Source organism: Salmo salar, chromosome 23 (assembly GCF_965601325.2).
Source record: "Salmo salar chromosome 23, fSalSal1, whole genome shotgun sequence".
In the NCBI taxonomy this organism is placed as follows: domain Eukaryota; kingdom Metazoa; phylum Chordata; class Actinopteri; order Salmoniformes; family Salmonidae; genus Salmo; species Salmo salar.
In genome coordinates this window covers 38,330,855-38,354,730 of record NC_138313.1, presented here as the reverse complement: position 1 = coordinate 38,354,730, position 23,876 = coordinate 38,330,855, and the positions used below count along the sequence as shown (strand labels likewise).

The following is a 23,876-nucleotide window of genomic DNA, read 5'->3' as shown; positions in this document are numbered from 1 at the left end:
AAGTAAAAATACTGTTTGACATCTTTGAGTTATAATCAAACTAATATTTGAAATGGTATGTGTATTCTTTGCATTAATGATGTGACATATCCTTTTGATAAAATATTTGTCAAATGAATGAGACTCTTGTTTCACATCTCAGTTGAATAGCTTTGAGTAAAATTCTACTTCAATTCAAATTAAATTCAAATTCTGCATCCTATGGGATGTGGTCAATTTAAATGTTAAATTCCGAAATTCCGAATTGACCCCAACCCTGATGTGCACAGAGCTGTAGCGTCACAACACTTAGAACACTATACTCAATCACAGTATAAGTCACAAACCATCATATACAGATCAGAAATAAAGTATTTCAAGAATAGTTGCAGTACTTCCTTCATGCAAATGTCACTAATCTTAGCAAAGCGTGCCTTTCAAGATTTCAGAATACCTTTATTGCTGTCAGTATATTCCTCCTCAAAACCACAACTTAACTCTTGTCATAGATAAATATTTCACTTGAAATGTTTTTTTTTATTTTTTTAAATCAAATCAAAAATGTCACATGCGCCGAATACAACAAGTGTAGACCTTACTGTGAAATGCTAACGTGCAAGCCCTTAACTCTTTCTTTAACTGCATTGTTGGTTAAGAAAATATTTACAAAATAAGCTAAAGTAAAAAATTATAAAAAGTAACACAATAAAATAACAATAGCGAGGCTATATACATATTACAATATATTATATTGTAAATAGTCCAGGTGGCCATTTGATTAATTGTTCAGCAGTCTTATGGATTAGGGGGTAGAAGCTGTTAAGGAGTCTTTTGGTCCTGGACTTGGCGCTCCGGTACTGCTTGCCGTGCAGTAGCAGAGAGAACAGTCTATGACCTGGGTGACTGGAGTCTTTGACAATTTTTTGGGCCTTCCTCTGACACCGCCTATTATATAGGTCCTGGATGGCTGGAAGCTTGGCCCCAGTGATGTACTGGGCCATACACACTACCCTTTGTAGCGCCTTATGGTCAGATGCCGAGCAGTTACAATACCAGGCGGTGATGCAACCGGTCAGGATGCTCTTGATGGTGCAGCTGTAGACATTTTTGAGGATCTGGGGACCCATGACAAATCTTTTCAGTCTCCTGAGGGGGAAAATGTGTTGTCGTGCCCTCTTCACAACTGTCTCGGTGTGTTTGGACCATAATAGTTCATTGGTGATGAGGACACCAAGGAACTTAACTCTCGACACGCTTCACTACAACCCTGTTGATGTTAATGGGGGCCTGTTTGGCCCGCCTTTTCCTGTAGTCCATCAGCTCCTTTGTCTTGCTCACATTGAGGGAGAGGTTGTTGTCCTGGCACCACACTGCCAGGTCTCTGACCACCTCCCTATAGACTGTCTCATCGTTGTCGGTGATCAGGGCTACCACTGTTGTGTTATCAGCAAACTTAATGATGATGTTGGAGTCGTGTTTGACCACGCAGTCGTGGGTGAACAGGGAGTACAGGAGGGGACTAAGCACACACCCCTGAGGGGCCCAAGTGTTGAGGATCAGCGTGGCAGATGTGTTGTTGCAGAGGGATATGTTTAGTCCCAGGGTCCTTAGCTTAGTGATGAGCTTTGTGGGCACTATGGTGTTGAACGCTGAGCTGTAGTCAATGAACAGCATTCTCACATGGGTGTGAGAATGTATGAAATGTATGCATTCACTACTGTAAGTCGCTCTGGATAAGAGCGTCTGCTAAATGACTAAAATGTAAATGTAAATGTGTTCCTTTTGTCCAGGTGGGAAAGGGCAGTGTGGAGTGCGATTGAGATTGCGTCGTCTGTGGATCTTTTGGGGCGGTATGCGAATTGGTGTGTGTTTAGGCTTTCCGGCATGATGGTGTTGATGTGAGCCATGACCAGCCTTTCAAAGCACTTCATGGCTACCGATGTGAGTGCTATGGCGCGGTAATCATTTAGGCAGGTTACCTTCGCTTCCTTGGGTACAGGGACTATGGTCCCCATCAACTAGAGTGTGATCACACAGTTGTCCGGGAACAGCTGGTGCTCTCATGCATGGTGCTCTCATGCAAGCATTTAGCTCGTCTGGTAGACTCGTGTCACTGGGCAGCTGGGTTTCCCTTTGTAGTACGTAATAGTTTTCAAACTCTGCCACATCCGACGAGCGCCAGAGCCGGTGTAGTAGGATTCAATATTTATCCTGTATTGACGCTTTGCCTATTTGATGGTTTGTCTGATAGCGTAGCAGGATTTCTTATAAGCGTCCGGATTAGTGTCCAGCTCCTTGAAAGCGGCAGTGCAAGCCTTTAGCTAGATGCGGATGTTGCCTGTAATCCATGGCTTCTGGTTGGGATATGTACGTATGGTCACTGAGGGGACGATGTCATCGATGCACTTATTGATGAAGCCAGTGACTGAGGTGGTATACTCCTCAATGCCATTGGATGAATTCCTGAATATATTCCAGTCTGTGCTAGCAAAACAGTCCTATAGCGAAGCATCCACGTCATCTCACCACCTACATATTAAGCGAGTCACTGGTACTTCCTGCTTTCGTTTTTGCTTGTAAGCAGGAATCAGGAGGATAGAATTATGGTCAGATGTGCCAAATGAAGGGCGAGGGAGAACTTTGTATGCATCTCCGTGTGTGGAGTAAAGGTGGTCTAGAGTTTTTTTCCCTCTGGTTGCACATGTGACATGCTGATAGAAATGAGGTAAAACGGATTTAAGTTTGCCTGCATTAAAGTCCCCGGCCACTAGGAGCGCCGCATCTGGATGAGCATTTTCTTGTTTGCTTATGGCCTTATACAGCTCGTTGAGTGCGGTCTTAGTGCCAGCATCAGTTTGTGGTGGTAAATAGATGGCTACGAATAATGTGGATGAGAACTCTCTTGGTAGATCTACAGTTTATCATGAGGTACTCTTCCTCAGGCGAGCAATACCTCAAGACTTGTTTAATATTAGACATTGCACACCCGCTGTTATTGACAAATAGACACACACCCCCACCCCTCATCTTACCAGACGTAGGAATGATGATTCCTGCCTGTGCCACACAAGAAGGCGTTGATCTAATAACTTTAAACCACTTAAAAATATATATATATATTGAACCTTTATTTAACTAGGCAAGTCAGTTATGAACAAATTCTTATTTACAATGATGGCAAAAGGCCACCTGCGGGGACGGGGGCTGGGATTAAAAATAAACAAAAAATATTGGACAAAACACACATCACAACAAGAGTGACACCACAACACTACATAATAAGAGACCTAACACAACAACAAAAGCATGGCAGCAATGCAACATCACAACAATATGGTAGCAGCACAAAACATGGCACAAACATTATTAGGCACAGACAACACCACAAAGGACAAGAAGGTAGAGACAACAATACATCATGCGAAGCAGCCACAACTGGCAGTAAGAGTGTCTATGATTGAGTCTTTGAATGAAGAGATGTCGATAAAACTGTCCACTTTGAGTGTTTTTTGCAGCTCGTTCCAGTCGCTAGCTGCAGCGAACTGAAAAGAGGAGCGACCCAGGGATGTGTGTGCTTTGGGGACCTTTAACAGAATGTGACTGGCAGAACGGGTGTTGTATGTGGAGGATGAGTGCTGCAGTAGGTATCTCAGATATGGGGGAGTGAGGCCTAAGAGGGTTTTATAAATAAGCATCAACCAGTGGGTCTTGCATTGGGTATACAGAGGTGACCAGTTGACAGAGGAGTATAGAGTGCAGTGATGTGGCCTGTAAGGAGCATTAGTGGCCAATCTGATGGCCGAATGGTAAAGAACATCTAGCCGCTCGACAGCGATCTATAAATTACGTCTCCATAATCTAGCATGGGTAGGATGGTCATCTGAATCAGGGTTACTTTGGCATCTGGGGTGAAAGAGGAACGATTACAATAGAGGAAACCAAGTCTAGATTTAACTTTAGCCTGCAGCTTTGATATGTGCTGAGAGAAGGATGTTGTACCGTCTAGCCGTACTTGTATCAGGTGACTACCTCAAGCTCTAAACCCTCAGAAGTAGTAATCACACTGGTGGGGAGAGGGTCATTCTTCTTACCAAACCACATGAACTTTGTTTTGGAGGTGTTCAGAACAATGTTAAGGGCAGAGAAAGCTTGTTGGACACTAAGAAAGCTTTGCTGTAGAGCTTTTAACACAAAATCCAGGGAGGGGTCAGCTGAGTTTGAGATTGTATTATCTGCATATAAATAGATGAGAGCTTCCTACTGCCTGAGCTATGTTGTTGATGTAAATTGAGAAGCGTCTGGGGCCTAGGATCAAGCCTTGGGGTACTCCCTTGGTGATAGGCAGTGGCTGAAACAGCAGATGTTCTGACTTTATACACTGCACTCTTTGAGAGGGGTAGAGCTGTTTGTTTCTATCCTGGGTCTGTGTTGGCAGCTGTGTGCCAAAGTGGAAGATGACACATCAAGTGCCAACACTGTAGTAAAATCTTGGCGGGCAGAGATGAAAACAACGCCCACAGCCCATACACACAGGTCGCTCTTATGGTACAGTGTAAAACTGCTCAATCATAGGTGTTGAGACATCCACAAACAACACATATACAGTGCATTCAGAAAGTGTTCAGACCTCTTGACTTTTTCCACCATTTGTTACATTACAGCCTTATTCTAAAATTGATTAAAGTAATTGTTTCCCTTATCAATCTACACACAATACCCCCAAAATGTCAAAGCAAAAAGGAGCTCAGTTGCATCCTGTTTCCATTGATCATCCTTGAGATATTTCTAAAATTTGAATTCACCACAGGTGCACTCTAATCAATTGATCTGACATGACTTGGAAAGGCACACACCTGTCTATATAAGGTCCCACAGTTGACAGTGCATGTCAGAGCAAAAACCAAGCCATGAGGTCGAAGGAATTGTTCGTAGAGCTCAGACAGGATTGTATCGAGGCACAGATTTGGGGAAGTGTACCAAAAAATGTCTGCAGCATTGAAGGTCCCCAAGAACACAGTGGCCTCCATCTGTCTTAAATGGAAGAAATTTGGAACCATCAAGACTCTTCCTTGGTGGTTCCAAACACCAAGACTCTTCCTTTGTCTGGGCTGGCCGCCCAGCCAAACTGAGCAATCAGGGGAGAAGGGCCTTGGTCAGGGAGGTGACCAAGAACCCGATGGTCACTCTGACAGAGCTCCAGAGTTCCTCTGTGGAGATGGGAGAACCTTCCAGATGGACAACCATCTCTACAGCACTCCACCAATCAAGCATTTATTGTAGAGTGGCCAAACGGAAGCCACTCTTCAGTAAAAGGCACATGACAGCCTGCTTGGAGTTTGCCAAAAGGCACCTATAGTCTCTCAGACCATGAAAAACAAGATTCTCTTGTCTGATGAAACCAAGATTAAACTCTTTGGCTTGAATGCCAAGCGTCACGTCTGGAGGAAACCTGGCACCATCCCTACAGTGAAGCATGGTCGGGGCAGCGTCATGCTGTGGGGATGTTTTTCAACAGCAGGGCCTGGGAGACTATTCAGTATCGAGGGAAAGATGAACGGAGCAAAGTACAGAGAGATCCTTGATGAAAACCTGCTCCAGAGCGCTCAGGACCTAAGACAGGGGCCGAAGGTTCACCTTCCAACAGGACAACATCCCTAAGCACACAGCCAAGACAACGCAGGAGTGGCTTCGGGACAAGTCTCTGAATGTCCTTGAGTGGCCCAGCCAGAGCCCGGACTTGAACCAAATCTTACATCTCTGGAGAGACCTGAAAAATAGCTGTGCAGCGACGCTCCCCATCCAACCTGACAGCGCTTGAGAGGATCGGCAGTGAAGTATAGGAGAAACTCCCCAAATACAGATGTGCCCAGCTTGTGGTGTCATACCCAAGAAGACTCAAGGCTGTAATCGCTGCCGAAGGTAAAGGGTCTGAATACTTATGTAAAAAATGTCTAAAACCCTGTTTTTGCCTTGTCATTATGGGGTTTGTGTGTAGATTGATGAGGGGGAAAAATACACTTTAATCAAATTTAGAATAAGGCTGTAACATAACAAAATGTGGAAAAAGTTGAGGGGTCTGAAAACTATCCACATGCACTGTACTTGTCAAATAAGTGGCAGTGTGGCTTCAGATATCTGTTTCTGAGTGACAGCGCTATTTATAAGTGGCTGCTAATCTGTGGCTGTCATGACCACAAATGAGACATGGTCCTTTTAAAATGTTTCCATGTTTTCAGCATGTGTGGAAATCAAATGACCCTTTTTAGTATTTTATACCAAGTGAAAAATGCAAAGAGAGACCTTCACTTTCTCTAATTTCTGTCTTTCACTTTTCCTCTTCTTCTGATATGAATTGGAAAGGGAAGAGAGGTAAGTGTTTCTTAAGAAAACTCTATCTGTGTGTCTGTCATGTCCATCAAATTGTGTTACGTCCCAAAGCCTGTCAACATCTGTCAGTCATACAGTATACCACTCTTCACTCATACCCTGTCAAGCTCTGTTCATGGTTTTCATCGAGATGGTTGATACTGAGACATCAACCATCATTAAGGTGCGATGTGGTGGATCCACGACAGGTTGTGGTCCTGGTGGACTGCTGAATATTTGTGTCCCATGATACCAAATTCTACCCTCTGGGTATCTAAGGATTCAGGTTTTGGGGTGATTATTGTACCCAAATGTTGCTACAATTCAGTGTTTATTGACATGCATCTGTATCGTTTGCCCTTGTTTTCAGTCATATACCTTACATTTTTATTCCTCCATCTTTCTCTGTATCTCACTTAGATACAGCATTTTGTGAGTTCTTTCCTGCAGTTATATGAGGATGCCTGTTGGTGTGAATTGAGGGGGTTGGCGATAGGTAACAAATCGTGTGGCACAAAGGCACTCTTTTTAATTGTGTTGATTTGCACAGAGCGCTGAAAAGGCACATCTGAAAAGGATGATGACAATGGCCCTCAAGGCCAGGTATAGCGATGGGACATGCACCTTCTCTGACCGCCAGCCTAGTGTTTTATCTGCCGCAAACGCCCACTAAAACACACACACACCACACACACACACACACACACACACACACACACACACACACACACATACAGACGGACACACACAGACGGATGGACTCACACGCACACAGGAACAACGACCTTCAATCAATCTGTCACATTCCTCCCCCCTTGTGCTTCATTGGGCTCTTTGCACTTTTCTCTCTCGTCACATGGCGACCACTGAGTAGGGTAGGAAGCATCTCTTTTGGGTGGGCATGTAGACAATGCAGTCATGAAAAGCAACAGCAGCCCTGCTAAATGTCCCATTGACTTAGAGCCAAGAACATGACTTTGTCAAGCTCCATTATGACCTAAAATCTCATATACTAACTTCCTGGATATGACCGCAAATCTTATACTAACTTCCTGGATATGACCTAAAATCTCCTATACTAACTTCCTTGATAGATGGTGTGTCGTACACAATATTGACACAAACAAAACATATCGGTATGTAGTCACATTGACACACCGTAACAATAGTCAAGGACCAGTCAGAACTTTAAGCAAATATTGTATTCAATAATCACTGTGATTGGGTTTGTAACTACAGTACATGTATAATGGCTAGTCCCACCAAGACATGAAAAGAGAGTTTGAGTGCACATCCATCTTTTGAACCTTTTCTTCTTTTGTGTGATATACACTGAACAAATATATAAACGCAACATGTAAAGTGTTGGACCCATGTTTCATGAGCTGAAATAAAAGATCCCAGAAGTTTCCCATACACACAAAAAGCTTATTTCTCAAAAATGTTGTGCAGAAATTTGTTTACATTCCTGTTAGTGAGCATTTATTTTTTTGCCAAGATAATCCCATCCACCTGACAGGTGTGGAATATGAAGAAACTGATTAAACAGCATGATCCTTACACAGCTTCAACTTGTACAGGGGACAAGAAAGGCCACTCTAAAATGTGCTGTTTTGTCAGACAATACAATGCCACAGATGTCTCAAGTTTTGAGGGAGTGTGTAATTGGCATGCTGACTGCAGGAATGTACACCAGAGCTGTTGCCAGAGAATTGAACGTTAAGCCGCCTCCAATGTCGTTATGAAGAATTTGGCAGTACATCCAACCGACCTCACAACCCCAGACCAGGTATAACCATGCCAGACCAGGTCCTCCACATCCGGCTTCTTCACCTGTGGGATCATCTGAGACCAGCCACCCGGACAGCTGATGAAACTGTGGGTTTGCACAAATGAAGAATTTCTGCACAAACTGTCAGATACCGTCTCAGGGATGCTCATCTGCGTGCTTGTTGTCCTCACCAGGGTCTTGACCTGACTGCAGTTTGGTGTCGTAACAGACTTCAGTGGGCAAATGCTCACCTTTTGATGGCCACTGACAAGCTGGAGAAGTGTGCTCTTCATGGATGAATCCCAGTTCCAACTGTACCGGGAAGATGGCAGACAGCATGTATGGCGTTGTGTGGGCGAGCGGATTGCTGATGTCGGCGGTGTGAACAGAGTGCCTGCCCTGTGGTGGTGGGGTTATCATATTGTGCAGCCGTAATCTACGGACAACGAACACAATTGCATTTTATAGATGGCAATTTGAATGCACAGCGATACCGTGACGAGATCCTGAGGCCCATTGTTGTGCCATTCATCTGCTGCCATCACCTCATGTTTCAGCATGATAATGCACGGCACCATGCTGCAAGGATCTGTACCCAATTCCTGGAAGCTGAAAATGTCCCAGTTCTTCCATGGCCTGCAAACTGACCAGACATGTCACCAATTGAGCATGTTTGGAATGCTCTGGATCGACGTGTGCGACAGCATGTTCCAGTTCCTGGAAATATTCAGCAACTTCGCACAGCCATTGAAGAGGAGTGGGACAACATTCCACAGGCCACAATCAACAGCCTGATCAACTCTGTGAAGGAGATGTCACACTGCATGATGCAAATGGTGGTCACACCAGATACAGACTGGTTTTCTGATCCAAGGTATCTGTCACCAACTAATGCATATCTGTATTCCCTGTCATGTGCAATCCATAGATTTAGGGCCCTAATACATTTATACTGAACAGAAATTCAACGATTTTACAGAGTTACAGTTCATATAAGGAAATCTGTAAATTTAGATAACTAAATGAAACCCTAATCTATAGATGTCACATGACTGGGCAGGGGCGCAGCCATGGGTGGGCCTGGGAGGTCATAGAATGTCAAGAAGCATGGTCCAAGGAGAATGGCAAGAATCGTGTAAGCTAACAGGCGGGCCACAAACTGGCAAATAACGATGCAATACAACAGTGGTGTGCAGAACGGCGTCTCTGAACGCACAACTCATTGGTCCTTGTCACAGATGGGCTATTGCAGCAGACGACCACACCAAGTTTCACTCCTATCAGGTAAAAACAAGAAGAAGAGGCTCCAGTGGGCATGCAATCGCCAACACTGGACAATTGAGGAGTGGAAAAATATTGCCTGGTCCGACGAATCCCATTTCCAGAGTCAGGATTTGGCGTAAGCAAAATCCATGGCCCCACCCTTCCTGGTGTCAACGGTACAGGCTGGTGATATTATGGTGTGGGGAATGTTCAATGGCACACATTAGGTCCCTTGATACCAATTGAGCAATGTTTCCATGCCCCGAGGAATTCAGTCTATTCTGGAGGCAAAGGGGTGTCCGACCGGGTACTAGATGGGTGTACCTAATAAACTGGCCAACTAGTCACACACTATCACATTTTTTGTTTGTTATTATAGATACTGTTTCTGATAGTATGACCACTAAATTATAAGTTATTACTGTTCTCAGATGAGCTTTGTATTTATTCCGCTCTGAACATTGCAGGTTAAAAACACATATCTGTCTGTGCCTTTTTAATAACTTTTTTCTAGCCTCACCTTGGAGATTGAAGCGCCACATTGGAAGCATAATGTAATAACCAATATGTGATTCATCTTTTTAAGTGTTGGAGTCCATTGTGTGCTCAAGGTCCCTTCTTTATGCTACCCATCACCCATTTGGCTGTTTCTCTCTTGGTTTCATTCATTAGATTGTTTTGATTTTTTAAGATCTTTTATTTTTCATAGCAGTCTTTTCTCTATCCATCTGTCACTTCTTTCCATCTTGCTCTGATTGTGTCATTTTACATTGTATGTCCAACTATTCTTCACCAGAGTAAACTAGAGATAGTGGTTTGTGTTGACTTGGCCTTTTTTAATGTATTATTTTATTTATTTATTTTGCCTTCTCCCCCTTTTCTTTGTTTCTTTTTTGTTCTCTTTCTCGCTATCTTCTTCCCTCTGCTCTCTCTGCTTCCCGCTCTTTTCTAGGCATTCTCGTGGTGGCCGGAGATGATGGCGGAGCACGCAGAGACCTTCCTGTCTCTCTACACCGTCGACATGGATGGTGCTCTACAAGTCCAGCCCGTTGACTCATGGGATAGCTTTCCCTTATTCCAGCTGCTTAACAACTTCCTGCGTTGTGACTGTGAGTTCTCAGTTCTCCCTGTGTCCCCCTTAATCTACCTCTGACCCTATGCTTAGCCTCCCAAAACTGATTTAAAGTGTAGCCTACAACGCATCACTGATTCATGTGCACAGTTCAACAACTTCCAGTTCAGTAACTGTGAGTGCCGTATTTCCCTGTAGTGTTCCCTCTAGTTATTTTGTCACCTGACACTCCATTTTGTCCCTGTCCCTATTTAAAGCATGGCCTTCGGCACCTCCCCGTCCTGAGCTGTCTTCAAAACACATCCCGTATTTCTCGGAGCATGTTCATGCCACTAAGAGTCCTAATTAACACCAGCGGTGCAAAACAAGACTCGTTAGGAGAAGTTGTTAACTGTGCTTAGAGCTCCCGTCCTTGCGTGGGCAACACAATAATTAACATCATCACTGAGGTAACGGTGAGAAATGAAAAGCAGATAAAACGATGGTAACGGATGTCGAAACACGATCGTAAAGTCAGGGGGCTGGTGCGGGGCTGTCAGCTAAAGACTCTACCTGTCACCTCCTGTAATGCGAGGAGCAGTGTCACATAGACAGGAGAGTATTAGTGTGGTTTGAGGCACCTGTCTCACCAGGCTGTCCTCCATTTGAATTTCTTTGCTCACTAATCAGCAAACAAAGGTTTGTAGTTTTCCCTTTTTTCCAACATATCTGGCCACTCGTAAACATGCAGTGGTTACTCTGATAACAAGTCATAGACCGAAACATTTGTCTCATTTAGTTCTAATTATTTGCCCTGTAGTGCTGAGCAATTAGTGCTTTTTGACGTCATTACGGTTCAATTATACATTTTTATAACGAATTTAAATTCCAATTATTTTTTAAACATTAAATGCACTCTGCATTATGTGGGTTGAATGCTCATACAACACAGAATAAAACAATGAATAAAAGTCCCGTGATGGTAGTGACTGCCCATTTCTATTGATCATAATTTATTCACTTTACTTTAATAAAATATTGAAGTTGTTGTGTATATTACATTTGTTTTATTTGATGACTTTATTTGTCAAGTCATCGTCTCATCTCTATAGAGCTGCTGTCTATCCTGTATTACAAAATCACAATTTTAGTAGTTCTACAAAGTAAATAAGGCATACTTTTATGACTGCTGAATACCAACTATCAATCACTTAGATCATGTATTTTCAGGGAGATATACCTTTGCGAAGCAACTGCTCACTATCCCTCTCGATCATGCATCTTCTGTCTTTTCTCTCCGTGTCGACCCACACAGACCGGACAAATAGGCGCACAAAGGATTATGGTCACTGTAGTTAATTAACACCTTTTCTGCACTAAATTATGTATAATATTGGCCTGTTGGAAACTACAACTCCCTATTACATTGCACAGTTTGGGTTTGATCTGATTTCTCTCTAGAGAAACTGCTCATTGAGCTCATAGGAAAAAACGAACAAAATGGAATTCCAAAAATGTAACTGACATCATGTTTTGTTAATCGCTCAGTACTATTGACCTGCTCCCACCATGTGTAATACTTATTTTAATTCCATGAGTGTAAAGTCTGTGTGGCATCCAGGTGTTTGCCCTTGTGTGTACTATCAAACTCTCTCTCTCTCTCTCTCTCTCTCATACTTTCTCCCTCTCTCTTCTCCCTTATCCACTCTTAGCTCCGAGCCTTTGTTTCATTGCCAAGTGAGAGTTGGCTACATCTGAAGTGTTGTTTTACATTGTCTATGTAAGCCTCACCCAGAGCAGAAAGACAGGCAGCTCAAGGGCAATTACATTCAAAAATAAAATTCTAATTATGTAAGGAGTAGGCAAAATATCATTATTGTGGGTTTTTTTCTCCTCCATTTTCTGTTATTACCACTCTCCATTAATCTTGCAATTATTCCAACTGTCATAACAACTATTTGATTTGAAGAGTAACATAATGAGAAATATTTTTGTTTTGACTTACTGCAGGTGAGGAGCCTGTTTTTGATTAATGATGCCTTTAGTGAATGAGATAAAATAGTTGTAAAATGTCTAAGCTGATGATATTGTTAGGGTAAAAGAAAAAAGGCTGCAATTCCACTTGTGAGTTTATGTTTCATAGTTGCTTAGCTTACCTGCAAGGTCAAGTCTGCCTTTTAGGATTTGTCCCCCGACAGTTCCTACATCATTCAGGATCTCCATGTTGTCAAATGCCGTTGTCTGATACTTGCCTCAAATCCAAATATATCTTTTTTTACATATGCGAGTAATAATAAACATGTACAGAAAGGTGAAAAGAGGCTATGTTGATACTGTGTGATAAATGAACAAATACATAGTCAGAATTGAAGCATTATTGTTTGTAATACCACATTTTAATGATTGTTTTGTAGTGTGAACAAAACATATTTCATTTATCACACCAGGTCTTAATATCCACGTGTACTAAGGATTAACTAAATGCTCACTTTAGTGTCTGCATGTGTTGCGTGATGCAGGAACTTGTTGGGAGAAGAGCCGTGGGCTCTCAGGAGGGTAAAAAGGCAAGTGTTAATCATGAAGGAACAGAATAATGGGAAATGAAGGAACAGAGTGATGGGAAATTAGGACTAATGAAGCCCTGAGAGACCAACAGGAGTCCTATGTGCTCTCTTCCTTTGTCTCCTCTCTCTCTCTCTCTCTCTCTCCGAATCTCTCTCAAAATCTCTCTCCCCTCTCTCTCTCTCTCTCTCTCTCTCTCTCTCTCTCTCTCTCTCTCTCTCTCTCTCTCTCTCTCTCTCTCTCTCTCTCTCAAAATCTCTCTCTCTCTCCAAATCTCTCTCTCTCTCTCTCTCCAAATCTCTCTCTCTCTCTCTCTCCGAATCTCTCTCTCTCTCTCTCTCTCTCTCTCTCTCTCTCTCTCTCTCTCTCTCTCTCTCTCTCTCTGCGAATCTCTCTCTCTCTCTCTGGGCTCTATTTTCGGCTGGCGCCAAGGTGGCGCAAGTGTCAAACGCACGTTAGATGTCAATTTCTGCATGTAAAGGTTCAGCAATTTACATGTTTAACACCATGTTTGGCAATTTACATAACTAACATCAGCTTGCTTGTGCTGAGGTGTGTCCCTAAAAACCAGTGCAAAAGTGACAATTTAATTTAGCACAAAGGAGGTCTTAGCGGTAACACGGTTGGTTATGGCATGGATTTTGACAGCGGAACCACAGCCTATTCAGCTGCAACGCACAGTGCCCATGTGCACATGGAGCAAGAGAGATGTACTTTTTGTGCCTGTGAACCTCATATTTAGCAACATATAAAAAAAACGAATGTTTTTGCCATTAAGTTTTATTCGATTAAAGATCAAGCACAGCCTCCCCTCTTCTCAATAAAGGCTGTTTTTTTGTTGTTGTTCTGCCCAATACATTTGCTAAGTAGCCAAGACTGTCCATAAAGGTTTGAGCTCGTGAGACTCTTTTGAAATAAATCTTAATCACCAAAGCTTTTATGAAACATGTTATTTAAAAAAATCATCTTTATTAAAATATCACTTTTTGGAGCAGCAAAACAGTGAGTGGACATCCCCTTTTCATCTATGTGTTGTACATTCATTTAGCCAGCGCCTGTTATTATTTTGGATGTGTGTAAAACCCTCTCCATACAGTGCATTTGGAAAGTATTTAGACCCTTTGACTTTTTCCACATTTTCTTACGTTACGGCCTTATTCTAAAATGTTTTTTTCCCCTCATCAATCTACACACAATACCCTACAATGACAAAGCAAAAACAGGTATTTAGTGCTGCAGAGAGGATTGTCCTGGAAGGTTCTTGCATCTCCACAGAGGAACTCTGGAGCTCTGTCAGAGTGACCATCTGATTCTTGGTCACCTCCCTGACTTAAACCCACCTCCCCCGATTGCTCAGTTTGGCCAGGCGGCCAGCTCTAGGGTAGTTAGAGCCTTGGTGGTTCCAAGCTTCTTCCATTTAAGAATGATGGAGGCCACTGTGTTCTTGGCGACCTTCAATACTGCAGACATTTTTTGATACCCTTCCCCAGGTCTGTACCTCAACACAATCCTGTCTCTGAGCTCTACGGACAATTCCTTTGACCTCATGGCTTGGTTTTTGCTCTGACATGCACTGTCAACTGTGGGACCTTTATATAAACAGGTGTGCCTTTCCAAATCATGTCCTATCAACTTTATTTACCACAGGTGGATTCCAATCAAGTTGTAGAAACACCTTGTATATTCCTCTAACAATTGCTTGTTTTCCATTTCATTTGATTAAAAATGAATCCCTCAGTAGCCTACCCTACTCTAATGAAAGAGGCTTCAACACTAATGTCTTTCTTATCCTGGCCATGCATTAGCCAAGTACCATATCAAAATAAAATGTCTAATAAAATTTAATTTGTCACATGCTTCGTAGACAACAGGTGTAGACTAACAGTAAAATGCTTACGGGTCCATTTCTAACAATGCAGCATTAAAGGTGATAAGATATAAAATAAATACAATTTCTTTTTTTCTTTTTTATCAATAGCAGGTTTCTAAATGGTCTACTCATGAGGCTTTTACGTCATGCTTTTGTAGATCTCACAATTTACATGGTCCTATAATATTCAAAGGATTCAGTCCTATAATGCTCCTTCAAACATATTCAAATGATTCGGTCCTATAATGCCCCTCCAACATATTCAAATGATTCAGTCCTATAATGCTCCTTCAAACATATTCAAATGATTCAGTCCTATAATGCTCCTCCAAACATATTCAAATGATTCAGTCCTATAATGCTCCTTCGAACATATTCAAATGATACGGTCCTATAATGCTCCTTCAAACATATTCAAATGATTCAGTCCTATAATGCTCCTTCGAACATATTCAAATGATACGGTCCTATAATGCTCCTCCAAACATATTCAAGTGATTTAGTCCTATAATGCCATCTCAACGGTACATAGGCCTATATCTTGCTTATTGCGAACATGCCTCACACACATTTAAAGGGGAGGCTAGTATAATTTTTTTTAAGACAAATGCATAAAGACATGTATGGCCTACAAGCCTACTCATTGAAGCAATTACAACAATGTTGACTGCCAACACTCCAAATATACTATATTTAGCAAAAACTGGATGTATTTTACAGTTGCTATTATTTTTTACTGTAACCTATGCTATTTAATAAACGTATCAATATACAATGGACTAGGGTGAGAATATTCTGTGCCCCCCAGCCAAATTGGAGTCGATGACAATGCAAACACTGTCAATAACATACACAACTTGAGATAACCACATGCAGTATTAAGCCATCGAACATGTTGATTGCCCTGTGAATGGTCAAGCCCTCATCACACCTACAACTTATTTATTGATCAAAACCCAGCCCTTTCACGCCACAGACAGCTATTGCGCCCATAATTCCCGCTGTAAAAATATCAAAACACACCTGGACATAAGATTTACAATCGCATTAGGTTTGTTCAAATAGAGCCCTTTGTGTCTTACTCTGACTTTCTGAGCATCTTTCTCTTCTCTCTTTCCTCTTCTTTCTCCTACTTCCTTTGCATATCAGGACATTGTGAAAAGATGGATTTTTTATGCAAATATCATAATGTGGACTGTGGGAGGGAAGGACCGTGATTTAACTAATCTAGGACTTGAACTGTATAAAGACCTTCAAGCCGACATTCAAAACCTTTTAATTTATTTCGTACTTCCTTCCTCATTCCCCCAGCTCACCTGTGCAATGGCATGTTCCACAAGCACCTGCAGGACCTGTTCATCCCACTGGTGGTGCGCTACATAGACCTTATGGAATCCTCCATCGCCCAGTCCATCCACCGCGGCTTCGAGCAGGAAACCTGGCAGTCCGTCAAGTAAGGACCCCCCCCCTCAATGTAGTCATTAGTTGCATTCTGTTGTGCTATTTAAAGCTCAGAGATGTGCTTTACATCAGGAACAGTAGCAAGCCTAGAATATTTCTGTCTGCATTTTTATGTCTACAGATAAGTGTTTGTAATGTAGGTTAGATAACAGCCACCGACGAGACACAAAACCACATGGAGTCTGGAGCATCAACACTCAGCGGGATCTCTCTGTTGTCTTTTGTTCTCTGTCGCATCTTTCTTTGTTGTCGTTTGGTTTGGTTTGCCGTTCATTTCTTTTCAGGACAATAACCAACAACCTACCGAGCGTGCCTCTGCCCAAAGTCAATCTCCCACAGATGCCGAGCTTCTCAGCACCCTCCTGGATGGGCCCGCTGTGTGACAGCACGTGTGTATGGGCTGCCGCAAGTCCTAGTGGGGCACTGTGGCATGGACTGTGCTGTGGTTGTCTTGTCATTGTCAAACTTCTCCAATTCAAGAACACTATTTCGCATTCTATTACTTCCCTTTGCCAATGGTATGCCATTAACTATCGAACTAGCTTAATGCATTTTGTAGAAGTGTGAAACTTGAAAATCTGCCCTCACATTTAAATGTTAATAGTAAGACCAGAATGCCTACCAGTACTGAGGCTTTTAACTGTGCAATTCAGGTGGCCCAGATATTCCTGGGATTGGTTGCCCCTTTTGATGACCTCAGACTGATACCTTCTTTGATATCAAGATAAAAGCATGTTTTTGTTGTCTTGTGAGGGTTGTTGTGTTATGTGGTGCAGCATGGCAAATGTTTTGTGGCACAGCAGCATCTCCTTTGTGAAATGTATGTTGTGGCTCCTTGATCAGGAACGGCTGTGGCATGTTTTTTGTGCACACATCCAACATATCTTAGGTATTTTTATTGTATATTGGATAGTATCAGAGACACCTGTTTTGAAACCTGTTTATAACTGTGATGTTATGGTATGCTGGTCAATTCTCAGCTCAGTTAAGCACTGAGTTGTGAAGTATATCATGCCTAATGAATGTTAAATAAGAACTGGGATTCTTATTTCAGCTTGCAAGGAATTAATTTACCTGACATTTTGTAAGTAGCCGTAGCCGTTTTGCACATTTCAGTGAATATGTTTCTTCGAAACCTCAATGCTGGTCTTTGGGACTGTTATTAAACAGTTTTCAGCACTTGTCAAGTGACCATTTTTTCCTCAAACCTTTGTCATAAATGAGCAGTCAAGATCCCCCACAAGCAAAATTATGAAGGGCTTTTTCATATATGAAATTCTGTACCCTGGTTCGGTTTCCTGGAGTGTTTGTGATAATTCTACAGACTACGTAGACCTGAAAATAAAAATTTCAGGGTCTGATTAGCACATTCTACATGATGTAAACAACCTAGCTCGTTAACAACAGGCAAAAAAGTTCCACGCGACTCTGCCGCATCACAATACAAGTTGACTTCTGAGGGCCCAGTAGAAACAGCGGAGACTCAAACCACCCACCCACCTACCCTTGCCTCGCTCAAGAAAAAAAAAACTGGCACTTCGTTAGCAAGCACAGACGGGCGTGGGGGATCGTTCCATTCCCCCGGGAGAGGGGACGTTCAGAGAAGAGAGCTCCTAATTAGTCATGAGGGGGGGATATGAGCGAGCATTTAATTGCAACACGGATTTCGCTCAAATTATTTATTCCCACTTGTGAAGGTAAGTCTTTTAAAGGCGAAGTGAGAAAAGTGAGTGTGCTTCACCACCCCTCACCCTCTGTCTCTCTCCCTCACTCGCTCTGGTTCGCTGTACACTTGGATGCTGGTTACAGCCACCGGTTGCCATGTGTTGCGGTGTAGACACCGGATAGAAGGTGGCGATGGAGACCCATCTGTCTGTGTGCTGAGAGTCTCCTTAGTAACAGTCAGTTTGACAGCAGGGTGTGTTCAGTCACTGTAGAACATGTTCAGGAACTGTTGGGTGTGTCTTAAGAACATGTCATATGTAACTCTGACATGTTAAACTGTGAACCATGTAAATTGTCAAACGTGTTCAGTTATTGAGCAGTAATACAAGAAAACATCTGTACTTCACTTAAAACCCTCGAGCACAACACCCCAGACTTTGTAACTCAGTTTTCATTTGTTCATGTTTAACTGACAGAACTTCCATGAAGCTTGGCAAAGTTAATCTTTGGCTTCTTACCTCCCCAACCCCTAGTAATGGCTCAGCAACCTCAGAGGACCTCTTCTGGAAGTTAGACGCCCTCCAGATGTTTGTCCTGGACCTGCACTGGCCCGAGCCAGAGTTTGCCAAACACCTGGAGCAGAGGCTGAAGCTCATGGCCAGCGACATGATGGAGGCTTGCGTCAAAAGGTCAGAGGTCAGGAGGACGTCACCACCTGTGATGGGTTGGGGGTTAAGCATTTACCACTGCATACCTGGTTTATAACTGCGATATTACTGAGGATAATGAGGAAGAGTTTAGTGATGTGGTTTTGAGCAGTGTTTTCCATAGCCTCCTGGGAATTAACACCTTTCAATTGTCTTTTTATACCCAAAGAACGAAAGCCGCCTTCGACTCCAAGATGCAGAAGGCCAGCAAGTCAACGGACTTCCGGGTGTCGCTGTCAGTGTGCACCATGTTCAACATGCTAATGGACGCCAAGAAGCAGTGTGCCAAACTCTGTGTGCTGGACTCCGGTCAAGAGGTACAACCACACTCAACCTCTATTGTCTGTTCTTTGACCGCACAAACTGATCACAAATTACCAGCATTGCATGCAAAAACATCACATACTCGACTAACGTAAATCCATGGTTGTTTCGTTATTTAACTAACAACTGTAGCGAACAATGGATATACTGTAGTTAACCTCTATGGGCTAGGTGGGACGCTAGCGTGCCACCCGTGGTGCACTCCATCAACAGCAGGTGCATTTCAAGAGCGGCAAATTTGAATCCAAATAAATGTCAAAATTCAAATTTTTCAAAAATACAACTATTTTACACCATTTGAAAGATAAACATCTCCTTAATCTAACCACGTTTTACGATTTCAAAAAGGTTTTACGGCGAAAGCATAAATTTAGAGTATGTTAGGACAGTACATTTACAAGAGTTGTGTGTAATGTTTTGTCAAGTCAAAGACAGGGTCACCAAAACCATAAAACCAGCTAAAATGATGCACTAACCTTTTACAATCTCCATCAGATGACACTCCTAGGACATTATGTTAGACAATGCATGCATTTTTAGTTCTATCAAGTTCATATTTATATCCAAAAACAGCGTTTTACTATGGCATTGATGTTGAGGAAATCGTTTCCCTCCAATAACCGGCAGTCAAGTCAGCGTCACAAATTAAATAATTAAAATTAGAAAACATTGGTAAAATATTATATTGTCATTTAAAGAATTATAGATTTACATCTCTTGAACGCAATCAACTTGCCAGATTTAAAAATAACCTTACTGGGAAATCACACTTTGCAATAATCTGAGCACTGCGCCCAGAAAAATACGCGTTGCGATACAGACTAGACGTCATGTTGGGGAGATCTAAAATCGAAAATACTATGTAAATAATCCATTACCTTTGATTCTCTTCATCAGATGTCACTTCCAGGTATCACAGGTCCATAACGAATGTAGTTTTGTTCAAAAAAGCTCATCATTTATGTCCAAAAATCTCCGTCTTGTTAGCACATGATCTAAGCCAGCCGGACTTCTCGTCATGAACGAGGGGAAAAAATATATTTACGTTCGTTCAAACATGTCAAACGTTGTATAGCATAAATCATTAGGGCCTTTTTTAACCAGAACATGAATAATATTCAAGGTGGACGAATGCATACTCTTTTATAACGTATTGGAACGAGGGTACCCAACATGAACTCGCGCGCCAGGTGTCTAATGGGACATCATCGTTCCATGGCTCTTGTTCGGTCAGATCTCCCTCCAGAAGACTCAAAACACTTTGTAAAGGCTGGTGACATCTAGTGGAAGCAATAGGAAGTGCCAAAATATTCCTCAGCCCCTGTGTTTTTCAATGGGATAGGTTTAAAGTCAATACAACACATCAGGTATCCACTTCCTGTCAGAAAATGTCTCAGGGTTTTGCCTGCCAAATGAGTTCTGTTATACTCACAGACACCATTCAAACAGTTTTAGAAACTTTAGAGTGTTTTCTATCCATATATAATAAGTATATGCATATTCTAGTTACTGGGTAGGATTAGTAACCAGATTAAATCGGGTTTTTTTATCCAGACGTGCAAATGCTGCCCCCTAGCCCTAACAGGTTAACCTGTTAGGGATAGGGGGCAGTATTTTCACGGCCGGATAAAAAAAGTACCCGATTTAATCTGGTCATTACTCCTGCCCAGAAACTAGAATATGCATATAATTAGTAGATTTGGATAGAAAACACCCTAACGTTTCTAAAACTGTTTGAATGGTGTCTGTGAGTATAACAGAACTCATATGGCAGGCCAAAACCTGAGAAGATTCTGTATGGGAAGTGCCCTGTCTGACCATTTCTTGTCCTTCTATAGCCTCTTTATCAAAAATACAGGATCTCTGCTGTAACGTGACATTTTCTAAGGCTTTCATTGGCTCTAGGAGGGCGCCAGAACGTTGAATGATAGCTCTGCAGTCTCAGGGCGAAAAACGGCAGGGGTTTTGGAGAGTGGTCCTTCTGAGAACAATGGCACTGGCACGCGCATGCATGTGACGACTCCATGTTTTACTTTCAGTGTTTGAACGGATACAACATCTCCCGGTTGGAATATTATCGCTATTTTACGAGAAAAATCGCATAAAATTGATTTTAAACAGCATTTGACATGCTTCGAAGTACGGTAATGGAATATTATGACATTTTTTGCCACGAAATGCGCCAGCGCGTCACCCTTCGGATAGTGACTTAAACACACGAACAAAACGGAGCTATTTGGATATAACTATGGATTATTTGGAACCAAAACAACATTGGTTGTTGAAGTAGAAGTCCTGGGAGTGCATTCTGACGAAGAACAGCAAAGGTAATCCAATTTTTCTTATAGTAAATCTGAGTTTGGTGGGTGTCAAATAGCTATCCGTGATGGCCGGGCTATATATATATATATGTGCTTTCACCGAAAAGCTATTTTAAAATCGGACACCGCGATTGCATAAAGGAGTTCTGTATCTATAATTCTTAAAATAATTTATGTTTTTTGTCAACGTTTATCGTGAGTAATTTAGTAAATTCACCGGAAGTTTTCGGTGGGTATGCTAGTTCTGAACATCACATGCTAATGTAAAAAGCTGGTTTTGATATAAATATGAACTTGATTGAACAAAACTTGCATGTATTGTATAACATAATGTCCTAGGAGTGTCATCTGATGAAGATCATCAAAGGTTAGTGCTGCATTTAGCTGTGGTTTTGTTTTTTGTGACATATATGCTAGCTTGAAAAATGGGTGTGTGATTATTTCTGGCTGGGTACTCTCCTGACATAATCTAATGTTTTGCTTTCGCTGTAAAGCCTTTTTGAAATCGGACAATGTGGTTAGATAAAGGAGAGTCTTATCTTTCAAATGGTGTAAAATAGTCATATGTTTGAGAAATTGAAATTATAGCGTTTTTCAGGTTATCGTATTTCGCTTGGCGCTACAATTGGATATTGGCGAGGCCTTCCGCTAGCAGAACGCCTGTCCATAAGACGTTTTAAAGGGGCAGTGTGGTATTTTGAGACAGGCTTGAATAAGCTAAGTAGCCAATAGGCAGAGGGTAGCATAATTTGTCTGATTCTGTAATAATGGTATGGGAATAATAATGCATTTTGTTTTGTAAAGTGGGTTCTTGCATCAAACACAAAAACATTTTGGATAAACAGGTTAATGTCAAGCCCTGCATGTTTTTTTTCAAAAGTCTAATTGAATGTAGGCCTACATTGAACACCACACATTGGCTGCTACTGTGAGCTGAACAGCAATTTCCATGTAAAAATGTTATGGGATGCATTTTCTCCATTGTTTTTTATGGTAGGTCACTCTGGTATGCCTACATTATAATCAAATAGCCACAGCAGCCTACTTGGCCACTGTTAAAACTGTAACTTAAAGCGGGTACAGCCTCAGTGTTCACAGAAAACACGCACTGGAAGTAAGCACAGAATTTTCAAAACATTCAAGTTTGCGCTCAGCAGACCTCAAATTTGCTCTGTGCCCCCAAAAATTGAGGGAACATTGGTTATAAGTGCAATATACCAAATATTGTACCAAGTATTGTTCCCTACCTTGCCTGAGTTTCCCTCAAGAGCTCAAGAACTAAAGTTTCCTTTGGTCTGTAACAGATTCAGTAATCTTCATATCACCTTGACTGCCTTGCAGCCAAAACATTCATTGCAATGGGCGCATTTATATCACGTCCAGATCAGTGGTAACGTGCAGCAGCTGCTCTAAATCGATGCGGCTGAATGAGCTCTCGATCTCTCCATTACAGCATTTCACCCTGCTAAAGGCTAACCCTCCGCTACCCGGCGACTATTTACACAGTGTCTCTACTGAGCGCTAAGCTCACTGTCCCCTTAACCTTCAGCTCCATTCTCAAGTCCCTGAGGATGTTGATTCATAGCCGAACAGATGCACTCAGGTTTGTACACTCAGTGTATACTACAGATTCCAATTTAGATTCCAACTCCATGGTCATTATTGCCCTAATTGAAGGAATGCATTAATTATAGAGATGATTATGATATGGCAAGGTGTTGTTTCACCTGTGCTAAATACTGTCCAAGATCATTATCTATACAGTGTCTGAACCATTGATTTACAGGTGTGGGATCTTAATATGTCCAGTTCCATTCCAGGAGTAAAATAATCCTACAGCAGGAGGATTTCATTATTCAAAAAAAATGTTTCTAACAGGAAATTAGTTTTGATAGGCTACAGTAGGCTATAGTTTAGGTGTACATACACTACATGGCCAAAAGTATGTGGACAGACTTTCAAATTTGTGGATTAGGCTATTTTAGCCACACTCTTTGCTGACAGGTGTATAAAATCGAGCACACAGCCATGCAATATCCATAGATAAACATTGGAAGTAGAATGGTCCGTACTGAAGAGCTCAGTGACTTTCAACATGGCACCGTCATAGGATGCCACCTTTCCAACAAGTCAGTTGGTGAGATTTTTGCCCTGCTAGAGCTGCCCCGGTCAACTGTAAGTGCTGTTATTGTGGAAACTTCTAGGAGCAACAACTGTTCAGCCACGAAGTGGTAGGCCACAAAAGCTCACAGAACAGGACAGTTGAGTGTTCTAAAATTGTCTGTCCTCAGTTGCAACTCTCACTACCGGGTTCCAAACTGCCTCTGGAAGCAATGACAGCACAATAACTGTTCGTCGGGAGATTAATTAAATGGGTTTCCATGGCTGTTCAGCCACACACAAGCCCAAGATCACCATGTGCAACGCCAAGCATTGGTTGGAGTGATGTAAAGCTCGCCGCCATTGGACTCTGGAACAATGGAAACGAGTTCTCTGGAGTGGTAAATCACACTTCACCATCTGACAGTCCAGCGGA

The 23,876-nt window shown here is 42.1% G+C and overlaps 1 protein-coding gene across 1 annotated transcript in view; it reads left to right on the top strand.

Annotated features, from left to right (window-relative positions):
- LOC106584541 (calcium-dependent secretion activator 2) overlaps positions 1-23,876 on the top strand; it is a 95,408-nt gene that overhangs the window by 13,647 nt on the left and 57,885 nt on the right. Inside the window, exons 7-10 of the mRNA XM_082968253.1 lie at positions 10,332-10,488; positions 16,174-16,315; positions 18,522-18,677; positions 18,865-19,012. Coding sequence (XP_082824379.1) covers positions 10,332-10,488; positions 16,174-16,315; positions 18,522-18,677; positions 18,865-19,012 — 603 coding nt within the window. The remainder of the gene's footprint in view (positions 1-10,331; positions 10,489-16,173; positions 16,316-18,521; positions 18,678-18,864; positions 19,013-23,876) is intronic.